The following is an 18,026-nucleotide window of genomic DNA, read 5'->3' as shown; positions in this document are numbered from 1 at the left end:
ACGCATAGTATCATAGATTTCATTTTAACATTTTTTATATAAATACAGTTATAGTATAATAAATACCAATTATTAAAATATTAAGTACATCACATTCTTCATTTTCATAGATTTTCATTAATAAATATGTGTTCAGAGCGTTTGACCAAAACCACCACTTGGAAGATTCTATAACGAATTTATTCCAACTTTGCGAGAGCACTCTGAACACGCTGTGTCATTATAAAGATGCGGTCTTTGGTTGGAATACGGAATTTAAACACCAACGAGATATATAGTGTAAATTAGTTTAAAATGTTACATTCCTAACGTATGTATATTTTCATTCACAAGCGTCAGAAACAGATTTGAGTAATTTTAAGGTATTTAAAGCCTATCGAGAAGAGAAGAACTTTATCAACATGTTTCTGTACAAATAAATAAATTAGCTAAGCAACTTTAAATTGCTAGAGATATCGCCGTCCCCCACGGGAGCTGGGACATTCCCGATTGGAAATTTAATTTAAAATATATGAAACACCTAAAAATGCCCAGGCATCACGTCATATTCACGCCGAGTAGTCGGCTGGAATATTCGTAGACCACGTAGCTGATGCTGACCGCTGGCATCACTTTTATAAAATTTGGCGTTATTCCCCTATACAGACCCAGAACTCCTTCCTTTTCGATTATAGCCTTGAACGTCCCGCTCATTGTCACCGTCGACGGGTCTATTGTTGGATGAATTACTGAAACAACACAACAGTTGAAACCTCCATCATTGACACACATTATAGTAATATTTACCTTGAGCTTGCAATCTCGTCCGCACTAGCGCCAGCGGATACGAACACATCTGACCCAAAGTACTGGAGGCGGAACCACACGCGAGCAGCATCCAGAAGCTGGGTTGTTCGTCGTGCGTGTGCGTCTTAAAGTACTTCTTCTTCAGCGTCTCGTATACCGCCAGGTCTATGCCTGCGTATGGGATAATTCCCAGGATGTTAGGCACGTAACCCCGGTAGAAGCTGCGCACCCCCTCGCCCACGTAAATTTTATACGCTGCGTCGGCTATGCTTTTGTACTGGCCAGTCTTTCTCAGCGCTAACCTATAAAATCACAACACTATTACCCAATTCTGTGCATCAATGGATGACTACGTACCTGGTTTTTAGGACTTCCAAGGGGTAAATGGCAGTTTGACTGACGCCACCGGCAACAGCACCGGCGCAGAACCTTTCATAAATGCTAAGCGTATGCTTGGAGTCGCCTTTGATGAGGCGTTTGACTTGCTCGTAAGCGGCAAATTTGATGGCGGATTCCGGGGCGATTTTAAGCACGTTGATCCCATTGCCACGCCACAAACCACTTACACCACCTTCCTTCACCATGTACTTGAAACAGTCACTGATTTTTTGTTTGCTTGGTTGTACCTAAATAAATAAACAAGCGTTAGATGTTTGGTTTTATACGAAAATAACTCGGGCGTACCTGGAGGAACACTTTTAGTCTGTCTAATGGAGCCGTACAAGTTCTGGAAACGGCACCAGCAATACCGCCAGCTGCGAGATGTCTCCACCACATGCCCGTCTGCATTTCATTTTGTGTGAAGTCATCGGGTACGTTCATGTCCTCCCCGATGTCGAGGTACTGTAAAATAAATCACAAGTTAAAGATTGATAAAATTAAATTATGGCTTTGGCACTTTAAAAATGTACAGAAAAATGTGCATTTTTTCGGTAAATTGCTCCGCTACTCCTCCACGACTGAAGGTTAAATTCGTATCGTACTACGTAAAGCAAATAAAGATTATATGATACAATGGTAGTCGTTAATTAACAGCAGCCGTTATTAATGCTAAATAATAAAAATATTCTGGGCAAAACGTGAGTCAACACTAGTAATCTATGACGCTACAATTTAACCAGCCACGTGCTTGAAAAATTGTGATTGTAACATTATTGAACGTTGAACATCTATTCCATTAAGATGCGTGAGATAAAATTGTCGGTACCTCCAGTAGCCAGAAGCTGAATGCGAGGAAAGCATGCCGCTCTTTGGAGACGACCAAGACCAACAGGGGAGTCATCCTGGCCCAATTTGGAATCCGAGTGTCGATTCGTCAAAGGTTCGTGTGCCGTTTTTGCAGCTGATTCAGTTTTTGATGAGAAACACTCGGACACATTCTATTCTGGTTCACGCAGAACGCGACTGGTTTCACTTTTGCGAAATTCAGTTATCTAATGTAGTAGAAAAATTGTAGATTGTTTAATCGCGGGTTATCGGCCAGGGTTCGATATTCATTGTGTACTTTGGGATCGACGCGTGGACAATTCCACACTTGGGCAAAACGACTTTGTTTATGTATTGTTTGTTGGTGGTGGAAAATATTACTTGGAATGTTTTCGGTGTTATTTTTGACTACAATGGTTAGGTTTATTGACACAGAAGATAATGGGAGAAATACTTGATCTAAAAATATGCTATTATGTGGCAACTCATAAACTTGCTAATTCTAATTCGTAAAAATATTGTTGGATGAACTTTAAACGGTTATTTATAGTTTTTCGTATCTATTTAATTTTTGTCACCACGAAACGGATCAATTCGCACATCTGTAACCTAATCGATTATCTTAACATTATGTAAATACATTTTTGCCCAATATTACGATCGAAAACTGGCTTCCAATCTGTAATGAGTTAGAGTAAAATAGAACTAAACACACCTTAAAGGATTTTGAAGTGGTCATATCGTACTGATGGACCCTGTGAGCCTCCATCGTTTCAGCTAAACCTGTCACTTTCTTGTAAATCGCCATTCGACTAAATCCCAATACAATGGGACGACATAAGAACAAGATTTAAGTTGTGTTGGAAGCTTGTTGAGGTACACTTAGAATTTTTTCTTGGATCACCTGTATACCAGTGTATATCAAAACCAATCAATGGCATCGATCAACGCGGACATGAAGAAGTGATTTGAAGCAGACAATTTTGACAACTTGGACAAAAAGTCAGTTACTTATTGACAACTGATAAATGCAAAAACACTAGTTTGGAGAGAATATATGGGGATTTATTTTTACATTTTTGGGGTAATTAAACGTCGTTAATAGTTGTTGATTTATGAGGTTACTGGTCTCGAAAATGAACAGCTGATTGACAGGAATTATATACCGTTAGAAAGGTGTAAATAGGTTTAAAAAAACTTGAGTTACAGATGATGGAAGTCCAAAATTCATTTTCTTTCTTTTCCTAAGAACAAATAATGTGAATATTAGAAATTTTAAATTTTTAATTGATATTTTGGTCAATCACAAATATTTTTGGCTCTTACAAGTTAAAGTAAGATTGATGAAAAATTCATAGATTTAGTAGTAAAGTTTTTTCTTCTTCCTATAATTAATTTTAAATTCTTTACGATTTTCAGGCTTTTACAGATCAAGTTAAAATTGATTAAAAAGTCAGAGTTTTAATAGTAATATTTAATTAAAAGTGGAGAAGTATACTTTATTGGAAACATTTCATGCTTTTACAGATCAAGATAAAATTGAACTGAATTGATTTAACTAGAAGATTTATCTTCTTCCTATCATTATTTTTTAATTTTTTGTTTCATTTTGTTTTGTAAGAGCTTGAAATATTTGTAATTTAACTGGAAAACTATAGTTTGTTGGAAACATTTCGGGATCTTACAGACCAAGATAAAATTCATGACTTCAGAAATTTAATAACAAATGTAACTAGAAGTTGTCTCTTTTTCCTACCATTATTATTATTTTTTTATTCAATTTTGATATGCTATAGCTTGAAGTATCTGTAATTTAACTGGAAAACTATAGTTTGTTGGAAGCATTTCAGGTTCTTACAAACAAGATAAAATTGATGAGAAATTCAAGTATTTTAAAGTAAATTTAACAAGATTTTTTTTCTAACATAACTTTTTAATTTTTTTTATTCGTTTTTATTTGATAGACCTTAATTTAACTGTGTTTTACTGGAGAAAATTATTCCAATGACAAAATTGGTTGAAAATTGTAAATAATTGCATGGAATTTGAACTTTCATCAACTGTAATTTAGCTCTTTTCCATCTAATTGAACTGAATTGAGCACCATTGAATGAGTAATTTAAACTCCTTTTAATGAAGTATAAATCATTTACTCTAGACACTAATTCAAGTAAAATGATAAGTGCAATTTACTACCATATTACCAATAAAATATGAGAAAAAATATCCAAATATTTTAAAATTCAAAGTGCAAACCAGCCGATAAAAATCGACCTCAACGAAAAACGAAATCGTTGACCAAATGCAGGAAAAGCGGGCCGGCCCGAACATTCTAGACCTGCATCTCCCAATTCCAAGGTCTGACCCGGCCGACTGGATGACGTCAGCGAATCCGTGACGCAACACAGAATTCCCCGAGCGGCTCGCGAGATTTCGTACACACTCTGCAACTTGGGGGACTTAACTTCAATCAGCAAAAGGTCCACAGTCGGATCGCCGTCGATGTCCATGGTGCGCTGCTGAATCGACACTACTGAAGGCACACTCCCCGCAGGACGGATCAGCGTGCGACGATTTTTTAGAGAGAGTTGCCAAAAAATTTTGCATTGTGTAACGGGAAGTGTGCAACCAAGGCTGATGACTTCCCCGTATTGGCTTTGGGGTCATGCGGAAGAATAGTTTTTGGGCGCCACATTTCCGGGTCCGGGTTCATGATGTAAATTTCAGAATGCAGGAAGATATTTTTCAATTGTATCGAACGGTGGAGCAAAATAAAATGAACCCTGACATTCCTGAGTAATGGAACAATAACTTTATAGCCATGTTTTGATTTAGTCTGGATTATATTGTCTTTGGGATTAAATCTGGCGTTATTTTATCGCCTCTACTGCAATAATCTATTGTTGGCAAATGCCAGGTGCATGCTTAATTAAATTAGTGAATGGCAGTGCGCTCGTCTGTTACAAAAATAGCAAGGCCTTTCCCAGGTTGCCATTCGAAAATTCCACAAATTGGTGCATGTGTAAAAGTCTTCATTTGTTACAAAATTTGTACTTAACATTGACACCAATGCACGTGAATTTGATTTCGAAAATCGGCTACGATTGCTAAATTGGCATTGAACTTTACCTAGAAAATACCTGTGACAATGCGTAACTTGTATGATCATTCTAATTGTTTCAACAAGTAGAGAAATTTAAAGGAGGTTTCACTTTCACCGCTACTGTGGTCAAATTACGATTTTTGAATCATCAAAAGGTTTGTGTAAGCCTTGGTGATAAGATTAAAGTGCTTGGGAATGACTTTTAACTGGCAAGTTTATATGTAATGACTATTCACAATCTAAAACATGATAGCGTAGTTTGGAGATTTATTAAATTAAAGATAAACTTTAAAATAAGTCACTGGATAAATTTGTTGTAAAATTTATTTACTTTCAAACAATTTCATAGTTAATGATCAATTGTTAGTTAGTCATAATATTTGTTATTCCGTCCTCGAATTAAATCTCTTTTTCCTAATTTGTACAGTTAAACAGCGTGGGCACCATTACCTTTAATTAAAAATCACTGCACAACAAAAATTGCACTTCCTACTACAAAAAAAATTCATACTGAAAGTGCATAGTAATGTCTGACCACAATAATTGTACAATTAATTAGGTTTAACGAGAAGTCGCTTAATAAAAAACAATTTGCATCAAATCACAGGACTTTGATCACTTTTAATAAAACAAAATTGTCAATTCAAATTCTTAGAAACCGTATCTACTAATCTTATCGACGAAGATAAGGTTGCACACTGAACTCAGTGGTGATGCCCCTTTGAAATCCCATATTAAATATCCAAAGGAAACCAGACCCACACACGTGTGTGACTCACACACATTCCGCAAGCATTAATCGAAAAATCCGCCAGACAACCTACCCTGGCCAACAACTGGTGGAGTATCCATACGAAATCCTCCAGCACGTCAGGGATGACGCCGAGCTCCTGTTCGTACATCTTCACACCGTCTATTAACTATTAAACTAATCAGTCTTTGACAAGACACTATCACAGTTCTTAGAGATTCACCGCCACAGACCACCAACGAGGAAAAGTCCGCGAACTTTCACTCCTCGCTTTTCCAGCTAACCAACGCAACACCTGGATGCCAACGAAACCACTCTGTGGTGACTGCGGCGCGCCGGCGATCCGCACCGATTTTATTAGACGCTGATAAGTGGCGTGGCGTGGAGGTGGCAGCGGCTTTCAGCTCGTGGACGCGCCGGCACCGAACGTTACGAGATCTTCGGAAGAGGCTTTTGGCCCTGCGTTAATTGCATTAACGCCTAATATCTAATCGCACTTGCCTCGATATTTTTACCGTTTTTTTTGTTGTTATTGTGGTGACGTTTTAGCGATTAGGTGAAATTTGGCGATAAATATATAACAAGTGCTAATAGGCTGAGACATTCAGTTTCAATGGAGAATGATATGGGGAACACAACCTACATTCAGTTTTAAAAACTCAAGTTTGTTAGTAATTTTTGTGAATAATTCAATAATTTGTGAAAAATATTAATAATTTAATTTATATTAAACTTTTTATAACAGTAAAAAACCTAAAGCGTTTTAACATGTATCAAATAGAAAACAATTAAGTTAAATGAAATAGTACCAGAATACCTTCAAAAACGATAACAATATAAGTTAAGAATTTAATTTAGTACCTCATATTTCCTCCCCTGTTTCGTAATAAAGCATTTAAACTCCTGTGCCTCTTATTAGGTTATCAATAAATTCATGAAATTTCTTAAATTATGCCATTCTTTAACTGCGGCCTGTTAGTAGGTCTGGAGTACTCATGGGAGGAATTAAACGGTGCCGACTTAATCAATATACATAATCCCATACATGTTCAGTGGGGCTCATATCCGGGGTTAGTGGTGGCCACACCATTCTTTCCATTTCTTCTTATTTAGTAAAGTCCCGAACCGCTTGGGTCGACATTATCATCCATAAATACGAAATTGAATTATAAAGTCTAAGTAAATTTGTCCGGTTATTGTAACAGGAACATGTACCCAAAGCAATTCTTCGAACAGCCTGTTTTGGCTGGCATTTGTTACCCCTGGACGTCCGATTCGAGTGTGTGTGTTTGATGAATATTGAATAATTTGCTAATGTAACAAACAGTCCTCGTGAAGAAAGATTATTCGTAAACCAGCTTAATTAGTTACTGGATACCTTAGCATTTGAAATTGGGTACATTAATGGAGACTAATTGGTTAAACTATTCGGTATTATTGGTCTAGAAACTTCTAAATTGTCCCCTTCAAGGATCCACACTGAGTGAATTTAAGTGTGGTAATTGTGTTACAAAATTTTATTCATCTAGCCGTAATTGAATCAATCAATGAACATTAATTTGAATTAGTTTTTCGACACTGATATGAAGTAATCACACAACAGTAAATAAATAATGATTGTTTTCCCACATCAGTGAATTCCATTGTTTTCGTTTAATAACAATTATTTATCTGTTTATGACAGTAAAGTAAACAATTTATTAATTTCTATGACTTACAAAGAAAAATCAGGATTGTATTACGAATCAATTTAAAACAACATGTTTATTGGTTCATTCCAGTTTCAACCTGATAACAGTCATTAATTTAATTGTTAAATCACCAACAACTGCAGGTGGTCTTTGGATTTTCCACTATCACAGTAACTGGAATCATTTGTGAATACTCAGAAGCAATCATAATCATGTCTTGAAAATTAATTTCAATTCGACGATAACAAAAGTTGTGATTATACGAACAAAATTCACTTGGTCATTCAAATGAATCATGCCCATCAACTGATTTCTTAAAAAACCTAGAGGAGGGTCAAAAGAGTTCATCAACGAATTAAAAAACATTTGTCTGAATTCAACACACTCCTTATCAGTCTTTAACTTCTAAATACAAAACTTAAACCACATAAAAAATGTAAATAAATAACAAATATGCGCAATCCGCATAAATATACAAATAAAACTAAACAATTCTTTATGGTTATTTAACCAGATGATAAAAAATGACGAAACCTAGGATTCAACGCTGGACTTCGTTCTTCACGGAACCCTGCATCGATAAACCTCATGACACCGTTTCAAAACTAATCAAAAGTATACAAGACTTTAATGTAATAACTGATGACATTTTTATCAACAATTGTCAATCATTGACCGAAACCCCAGCGGCATAAACAACTAGATTGGTGAGACCAAAGTCGTTACGATAGAGTCTTGTTTATTGATCAATTGTCTTTAATAGTCCATTTTCTGGACACTTTGAATTGTCTGGAAAAAGTGTTTGGTACCATGTGAATCTTCCTCAATTGTCCGTATCCTGTGATGCATCCGTTAATTTATTCGGATAGGTCTGGATCCTAATTATCAGTATCCAGTGTCTGGTCGAGATGCTGGGAATTTGCCGGCTATTTATATATTGGAAATCTATTTTTGTATACTTTCGCTCCTCATTTGTCAATAAAACGTCACACGCATGTTTTTGCACCTTTATAGAAGATCAATCGATTAACTAACTGATGGTGATGATGTTAATTGAAGTGGCAATAACTTAAGTAAATACTATTCTGTGAAGTTATTTCTGATGGGACTATTTTTGTTAATATACTTATTAGGTAACAAAAATATTTTGAGCCTGTGCCAAAAGGAAATATAAAAAAAAGGAAAACCTTGTTCCAAATTAAACGTAGTGTTTGTGTTTATATATTTTAAATCGTATTATAAAATTGGTGATGCAATTGGCAAAGCTAAATTCATCACCCCATTTGTGATGAAAGTAATTAATTTAGAAACCTAAGAACACTGATTTTAAAATGGAATAATAAAATCAATACAAATGCATAAATATTTGATGATAATTGAATATAAATGACTTAATATTATCAATTTAAATTATTGTATTTGTACTTCCTCAGTAGCTAATTAACAAATCCAATTTTTGTTTATAAATGATAGTCTAGAAAGTATGTATCGGTTGGGAAAGGAAAACAAAACATACATATTAATTATAATTTAATTACTGGCCCATTTAAATTATTATTCCCAAATTTATTTATTTATTTTACTTTCTATCAGTTGACGAAAAAATCCTTGAGTTTTCTCTTGTTGGCACGTGTAAAGTTATTATTATCACTCAAAGCAGGAACGAATTAAAGCTCTGTCGATCGTCATCCTTTTCACAAACAAAAAACAACAATATTTTTCCCCGCCACAATAAAAACAAGACATTGTTCCTTAATAGCATAACAACACTTGCATTAATGAACATGATCACCGACAATTGGGTGCGACCGTGGTGACGAGCCCCCGAAAATTTCAAATCGTTAATTTCCCCCTCGACCTTCGACCTCGGCCCAACACGTGGTTACATTCGGGTTTGTAATCGCGCAAATTGAGGGAATATCAAGGTCGGCGTTTTTGCGTCTGGTGAACCGGGATCCTACGATTTTGCGAATCGCCATGGCACACGATAAAAGGTTACCAGGGTTATCTGTTGGCCTGTGCTAGGTTTTTGGGGGGGAGATAATGAGGCAAGTGCCCTAAGGTTGACATCATAGTTATGCAGTTGACAAAACCGGATTTGTTTGGATGGGACTATCTATAACTTTTTGCAGGTTGTTTATTGATGAATTGGTGGCAACAGAATTGAGCAACAATCAATCATGTCTAATGCCATACAATAAAATTATGAAAGTGAAAATTGTATCAGATTACAGCTTCAAAAATGATTATATTTTTAATTTTATTACCATTTTGCCTGACCTTAAAATGAGGTTATCTGAATGCAATTTAAAAGTGTGGACTCAATTAATGTCTAAACATTAATAGAAATTAAAAAAGCATAATTCTAGTTAATTTTTAAATTAAAATAAGAAGAATTTGTGAGTTCTAGAATATCTTTTTAAATTAAAAACTAATTAACAAAAATATTAATAGTAGATACCACATAATTTAATAAAATACTTATGGAGAATTTTAAAATATGTTTTCGGCCGACCATTAAAATTTTCAGATGTTAATGATATAAGTGCCCTGCGGTTGACATCATCAGTATCCATTTGCCAAAACCAAATTAGTTTGGATGTGGCTATCTATAATTTTTTACAGGTTATTTATTGATGAATTTAGTGGCAATAAAAATGAGGAAGAATCGATCATATCTAATGGGATACAATAAAATTATGAAATTGTATTAGATTACATTTTCAAAAATGGTTGTATTTTTAGTTTATAACCATTTGCCTGACCTTAAATTAATGTTATCTAAATGCACTTTATATACATGCGTCAACATTTAACTAATGGCTAAAATTTAAATTTTAAATTTAAAATTAAAAGAACATTCATTTTTAAATTGAAGTGACAAGAAACTGAATTCTTCACCCACCATATTTAGCAGAAGTTTATGGAGAATGGAATAACTATTAACGTGAAATTTTTATAGTAATTATAACATGACTTAAACTATCTCTCTAATTTATTTTAAACGAAAGATTTAGATTTTTAAATTCTATATGTAATTACAGATAAAATGGCTATACTATGTGGTTTACCTAAACCGAATAGTTAAATGCCATCCATGGCACGGTACTAACAGTACACATAAGCATTATTTTACATTTTTGGTAAAATCTCTAATAATATTCATTTTATCTATAGAGAACGCTTATACTAATAAAACATTTCTTAGTATTCAAATTAATTATATATGGTGTTCTACAGAAAATAACAGTTATTGATGTTTTAAGATATACAAAATTAAACGTAAATAACAAACACCCTGTATAAAAATTTGGAGGTATTAATAATGGATTCTTATAGAATAGTGTTTGATTAACACATATGCCAAAAATTAATTTTCCAGCATCAAAATTGGTTACTCTACAGACCTATTAGTTAGACCATCAATCTATCAAATTTTTTTAAAAATAATTAATAATTTAAAAACTAGTCAGATTAGGTGTAGGATATAGTACAGCCATTTTATTTACAATTACGTGTAGAATTTAAAAATCCAAAAATATACAGGGTGTTATTTTAAAAATAACGAAATTGTTGTTCAAAGTAGTTAGAATGGTAGTCCAAAATGAGTTGTAATTTCCATAAAAGTCACAAATTAAAACATTTTCCCGTTCTCGCTAAACCTCAATGAATAAATTAGATGAATTTCACTGTAGATGACAAATAAATGTTATAATTTGTCTTGTTCTGTATGAAAACCACTTGACACAACATATGGCCTCATGTTTATTTGTCAAATTAATCGACACAGTGTAATAAATTACATGCGTGATCTGCATGCATTATTTAATTTACAATCCCCAACCAGCATCACCACCATCACCTTACGCAAGTGCTTCTGATCGAAACAATGTTATCTAACAACTAACAGAATATAGTATCTTTTTTGTAACATTTTGCAGCTATTTTTGACAATAAGAGGCCGACAATAATTATTTTTTGCTGCTATGCTGTTTGGCATTGATTTTAATCTGAGCAATTGATTGATATCTATCTATCTTATCAAGGATCCCGCTGCATATTATATTAATTTACTGTTTACACACCAATATTGAATAATCACGTTGCTAATGAATGTTAAAACATTATCTGAGAAACCCATAAAACTGCAGGACGAGTCAACAATACCTCGAGACTTGTGACGAGACCAAATCAAATATTTACCAAAACATTTATACCTCTGACGTTCGTGGAGAGTAGTAAATTCTAAACTTCCTTCTAAGATATGGCAAAATTATAATGCAAACTCACCGTAGAATGTCTCCAGTAAGTAATAAGGTCCTGAATGTTGCTGCTGGGGGCCAACAAGAGAAAGTCTCTCCATTCATCGTAGCTTATATTCAAACTACCGTCCTGGTCCATTCTAAACAGGAATAAAATATTATAAAAATGAATAAATAAATGTAATACGATTTGGTGTGTTTTAGGGGATAAAACCATTATTATTATTATGCTATGTTTGATGGATTTAATATACGTGAGGTTTGTTAGCATCTTTCTTTCATCATCAAAAGTTAAATATTTTAGGGCATTGAACACGAAATTAAAATTGCTCACAAGACGATATGAACACATACTACTCGTTCTACTTATTGAAAAACTATTACCTAAACATGTAGAAATAAATCCGATGATTTTCGTATTAATGGTTCATACTGAAATAACAAAAACCAAGTAGAAAAGACAAGAAAATAAATGCCGGCATGCAAAACGTGGCTTCTATTTTTGGTCTGTGTGTAATTGTCGCGTCACACACATTAAAAATAACTAATAACGTAAAATCTGTGTGTGGTTTCTTTATTTGCATACATAACAAAAGCGTTAAAAATCCTATTTTTATGCTAAAAATTTTGGTGCACTTGGTTCAGCTCACCTTTGTAAAAGATTCGTTGCTTCACTTCGGTCCAGTGGAATGCCAAGGTCGCTAAATGCTCTGATCAGTTCTTCCAAGTCAATTTTTCCTACAAAAGATATACATTATTAATTTTCGTTAATTTTTTTTATTTTATATCTTGTATTAAACAATAAAAGAGGGAATCATCCAAAAAGAGTTTTCAATCCTCCATGAGCCTCTAGAGAAACTAAATTGAACACAATAAAATATCATTTTTTTTAATTTACTTATTTATAAATAATTTCAGTTTCAACACCAAATGACCATACTGTACAATTAAGGGAAGTTTAATAATAACCACTAAACTAAATAGGACACTGAAATGTACAAATCAGTTGTTTTTTTTTATACTTTATTTATCTATACAAAAATATTGAAATCTTAACCCAATTTGTTTATTTTGCCACTACAGTGAAGAAGATATCAAGATGCAAACTTTACCAACTTCAGTGAGGTTTATTTGGCCATCCAGTACAATTAAAGATGACCATTAATAAAATTACCACCATAAAAACTAAAGTGGATTCAATGAAGTACATTTTTTTAGAATATGTCTCTGAGCATTTACGTATATTTATTGATTTCTTATGTGTCTATTGAAAATAGTTTGATTGTACCAATTGATCAAACCGAATCGATCCGGTTAGGTCAAATTGGATTGAGTAATCCACTTATGAGCCATAAAGTAAAGCAACCTTTCAATTTTTCATGTCAATCCACGTGTCACGTGCAACATAAACGAATCGCCGGCAAAAAATATCCAATAACGCTAGTGCCATTATCCCATATGAATCAGCTGAATAACTGATACGATAATATGATCACGCGATTGATTTTGGAGACCTCAAAACATAAATACGTTCAATTAAATGACGAAATACCAAGGCATTTTCTAGTGCGTGGTATTTTTCTCAAATTAAACTTTATTTCTGTACATATCAAATCACGTGCAGTATGAATATAAATACCGCGGCGAATAATCGACGGCAACCTTCGATACGGCTGGGATTTTGCTGATTTTTTGCCGGGCGCGTGTTTATTTTTATGGGAAAGATACTGGACTGGACGTTGGCCAAATCCGGTCGTTGGCTACTTTGCGGGAATTCCGACCGGTTCGTACCGGATTTCATGTAAATTATCCCACACCATTTCCCGGCGAATTAATGAAATGCAATGTCACAGAAACAGTCAAGGTCTTTCCAATTAATAGTTAAACACTATTACACAAGTTCTTGCATAAAATATGCGAATGAAATTATCCTCGCCGCCTTATCTTTATGCTGACTGGCTTCCTTTGTTTATTTAAACGTGCATTCAAATCTTTATTTGGTCTACAATCATTAACCTCATTCATTTTTTGGGGTAACGTCTTACCATCTCGGTTCCGGTCCAAATGGGAGAAATGCAGTCGGAGATTTTTCTCGTGCTCCCTCACGTAGTAGATGAAATCCGCAAGGGACAATTCACCACTTTTCGTTTGCGTACTCTTGAAGAATTTCTGAAACAACGTTCATTGTTATAAATCGTGCAAATATGCTTTTATGCGAAACGTTCTTGTGCAAGTTCGGTTTGGGCAACATGTTTTTCTACGATATTGCAAAGTGGCGTGTGTGACGTTAACTTGAGATTTTTACCGTTGATGAAACGCAATATCCATCGTCGAAGCAAATTTTCATTGTACTCCAACACCTTGCTTTGTGCAAACTGGAATCTAAAGCGGGAAAATTGACGATGTGGGCCTAAAAATAGAGTCTGTGTGTAAACAACGACTCGTCTCCATTTGGGTAATTAAACAGTTCCCAAATGAGTGAGGAAATGGTCCCATCAATATAAAATTAATGATTTTTTCCTGGACAGTAATTTTAAGGTGTGTGATCACTTAGATGATTAAATATTAAATTTGTAATTAAATAATAATTATTGATTAATTGATTTGTTTTTTTTTTTAATGTCAACTATGTCAACAATGATACGCATAATTTTTTCACTTAATATTGTTATTTATTTATATACTGTAGTGGCCATAATTGTAGGAATTTATTAAAATATACAGTGTCTAGGAAACACCCAGGAAAATCGAGTTAAATTAGAAAATAATTTAACTTATAAATTATATCACACGTATTAATACAAAAAGAAATGTTCTTTTTTATTATTTATCGTATTTCTGGGTACCCGTTAAACGGTTCAATTTATCTTGTGTTTTTGACCCAATATTTATCAAATTTTTATAAAAATAGTTTTATTATTACGGAAAGTTACCTTCTAAGTGACAAACAAAAAATAAGAGCAATTGGAATGATAGAGGGTTGAACATCATAATCTCCAGACATCAATCCTATAGGAAACATGGGAGACAAAAATTTAAATGACTCATCACAGCAATTCAAGAAGCTTGAAGAAATGTAGATTTATCGTATATTCAGAAAATGCCACAGAGATGGCTCAAAATTATAAAACTAGAAGGATATTATATCAAGTGTTAATGTTAAATTAAATAACACAGATTTAATCGTTAAAAATACTTTTCAAGATTAAAAATCCTATATTTATGTCCAGCTCAATTCAGTAACATTTTATATAATAGGAATATAGTAGTTTTAATAATACTGTATAAAAAAACAATACTAAATTAATATTATTTTATCCATTCACATATTTGACTTAAATATTTAATATTTTAAAAAGTTTCTATAATAATGACCAACACTGTAAAACTCCATAACTAACCTCACCAGACCTAACCTAACCTAACAAAATTTTGATTAAGATTTTATTAAATAACATTTATTCAATAAATCTTTTCGGAAAAAATGAGTAAAAGGTGAATTTTCAACTCAAGAACTATATTTTAAAACAGATTTCAATATTTTTAATTGTTAAAATATCTTAGGGTGATCATTTAAAAAATATTTATAATATATTAGTTATAGGAGGCTGTTCAAAAATGCAACGTTGTTGCTACGGAATGTTAGAAAAGAGGGCTGTTAAAACAAATGATTATTGTTTTCACCATAGTAACAATTTTAGTATAAATTCACCAACATTCGATTAAAATCATCTAGAACATCACACCAGGTCTCAGCTACAACATCAGTAGCTGCCTCCCAATGTAAGTAACATTAACATTTTCCTAATTAGAATTATTCCGGTTGTTAAATACTTAATAGTCTAAGTACTCATGTCAATTGAATTTTAATATTGAACAGCGAAGTACTTGAACACGCCGTAAACTGTTTCGAGATAGTGACGGGAACTCCATCATGTGAAAATCAATGAATCAGGGTCAAGTTTTCCAAGGTTGTTGGTCGTACGGAAATCCAACTTTCCCCAGTATCTAAATATTATGCAGCACAAACGGGAGTGATTAAAGCAAATATGCACGCCAATTCGCGTCGAAATTATCACGGGTTTTATATTATTTCAAGTCGGTACGTGGAGCCCTGCTCACGTCATCTGAATTCAGTCAGGCCAATATCTAATCCGTTCGCATAATTTACGATTAGAAACCGTTGTTCTATCGAAAGTCGCTGACCTTCGCCGAGTTCACACACTGAAGAACCGAGATCGGGCCGCTTCCGGGGCCCCAACGAAATCTCAAATCCTGAACAATCCCAAACTCAAACACAAGATAATGACAATCGTATCACATTAATATGTTAGTTAAACAGAAACATGCGACATCGTGGCGGGTGCTAATTACGTTACCAATAGTGAACCTAAAGATAATGACACACCTCGGCGTATCCGTGATGTACCCCGTGCTCCTTGAGCGCCTGGGACAGGTCGGTGATGTCGATTTTACCGTTGCCATCCCGGTCTAGAGTGGTGAACAGTCTGCCCAGACGTTCCTCGTCCTCCTGGGGTAGTTCGTGGAGATAATGCGGCGGGTGGTTGAGCATCGGCTCAACATCGCTGGTGCGGTTCGGCATCTCGCGGACCACTTGTGATTATACGCTGACGTCGTACATCGGAAAGGCGGTTTTTGTGTGAAGAAATTTCGACGGGAACTTTATACCGCAATGCGACTTTATACGGGGCCAGGCTATTTGACAGATGGTAAGGCGGTCAGAAGACACGTGGCGGCATCTACTAGTGGGTAGGGGGCCACCAAGTAGGTCGCTGTGTGCGGGAAATAAAAAGTCTGATTTCTTCTTAATTAAGGCATTTATTTGAGAAAAATTAGTGTTTCAAATTTTATTTATTATTTATTTCCTAACCATGTTCTTAATAAATAAAACTTTTCTAATCATAAAATTGACAACAGTTTATTAAAAACTTTCAAAATCATTTATTTCCCCTAGATGACCCCCTTAACCAAATCCTCGAAATTATACTAAATATTAATATAATTTTTATGCTAAATACAGCCTCATTTTAAGCTCTCCTTAGTGAAATATGTTTTTGTTTGTATATGTAGTTTCGGTTCAACTTTATTTGATGAGACCATAATATTCAAACGCAAAGTCTCTTTGCTTCAGAATTAAACTACAAAAAAGCTTTTGTGGTTGTCATCTAAGGAAGTATCTTTACCTAATGATATATTGTATATTCTTTATATTCTAGCACAAAATTATACTATAATTATTAATTTTTATACTATAAAACATGTAGTGTAGTGTAGTATATAGTATATAATATATTTACAATATATACTATTTTATTACAGGTTTCATTTGTTGATTTCTGTACCCTGTTTTTGTGTACGTAGTTTTGGTCTAATTTAATTTGATGAGCCATAATATTTAGAACTGAGTATTTCGCCGAGGGTGACACTTTTGTTGTACAAAGGTAACGACATGATAATCCTGGCATGACGACTTATCATTAAACGACAGCGACAACACTAATTCATCTAACATTAACAATTCTCAAAGACAATTTATTAAAATATTGTGATATGCAATGAGCGCCAATCTCCAATTCAAATTTTTCTTAAATCCTATTTACGGCGTGCCCATTTCATACTGAAGACATGATGCGTTAGTATTGATCAAATTAATTTGTCAGTAAAAGTTTCAAAAGTTTCGAGTTTATTGGGGAATGCATCAGTTTCTAAATAAATAAAAATAAAATAAAAAAAAATAAATTGATGTTATGATCAACAAAATTATTGTGACATGTGCTACATACAAGTGAATTCCTTGGAAGATGCAATGGATCTATTTGTATGTAGCACATATCACAATAACTATGTTAGTCAAAGCATAACATAATTCCTTCAGTGAAACTTCTGAAATCTTCAATGAGTATGTTGAATGGTTGGGATTCTCTATATATATTTGATTTGGACAATAACCGTCACATTAAACATGTTCTCAAAATCTGTGAAGACGTTATCCCTTTTCTTATAGCATAACATATTGACCAATTCAAATTATTCGTCAATAAAAGTTCCGAGTTTATTGGGGAATGAATCAGTTTCTAAAGAAAAACTGGTGTTCTGATTAACCACGTAATTGTGATGTGTGCTACCTACAACCTACAAGTGAATTCAATAAAATATTCAATAGATCTATTTGTATGTAGCACATATCACAATAGTTCCTTTACTGA

At 33.9% G+C, this 18,026-nt stretch overlaps 1 protein-coding gene and 1 long non-coding RNA gene across 5 annotated transcripts; one reads left to right on the top strand and one right to left on the bottom strand.

The window, feature by feature from the left end:
- Positions 1-5: 5 nt before the first annotated feature.
- On the bottom strand, positions 6-16,534 carry LOC109601964 (calcium-binding mitochondrial carrier protein SCaMC-2). Of its 4 annotated transcripts, XM_049963808.1 has the most exons (8): positions 16,208-16,534; positions 13,845-13,968; positions 12,450-12,537; positions 11,828-11,939; positions 1,471-1,629; positions 1,144-1,412; positions 787-1,088; positions 6-728 (listed from the first exon to the last, which is right to left on the bottom strand). In XM_049963808.1, the coding sequence occupies exons 1-8, from the start codon at positions 16,400-16,402 to the stop codon at positions 538-540; spliced, it is 1,440 nt and encodes a 479-aa protein (XP_049819765.1). In that variant the 5' UTR covers positions 16,403-16,534; the 3' UTR covers positions 6-537. The 4 variants fall into 4 exon arrangements, with proteins under 4 accessions (XP_049819765.1, XP_019873829.1, XP_019873828.1 ...); XM_020018270.2 differs by lacking the exons at positions 11,828-11,939; positions 12,450-12,537; positions 13,845-13,968; positions 16,208-16,534 and adding an exon at positions 5,920-6,160; XM_020018269.2 differs by lacking the exons at positions 11,828-11,939; positions 12,450-12,537; positions 13,845-13,968; positions 16,208-16,534 and adding an exon at positions 2,708-3,024.
- On the top strand, positions 16,400-17,534 carry LOC126264718 (uncharacterized). Its single transcript, XR_007547378.1, has 2 exons — positions 16,400-16,529; positions 17,140-17,534. It is a non-coding gene; the product is annotated as an uncharacterized LOC126264718 (long non-coding RNA).
- Positions 17,535-18,026: the final 492 nt, after the last annotated feature.

Source organism: Aethina tumida, chromosome 2 (assembly GCF_024364675.1).
Source record: "Aethina tumida isolate Nest 87 chromosome 2, icAetTumi1.1, whole genome shotgun sequence".
Lineage (NCBI taxonomy): Eukaryota > Metazoa > Arthropoda > Insecta > Coleoptera > Nitidulidae > Aethina > Aethina tumida.
The sequence above is the reverse complement of the archived record's forward strand: the minus strand, read 5'-3'. Positions and strand labels throughout refer to the sequence as shown.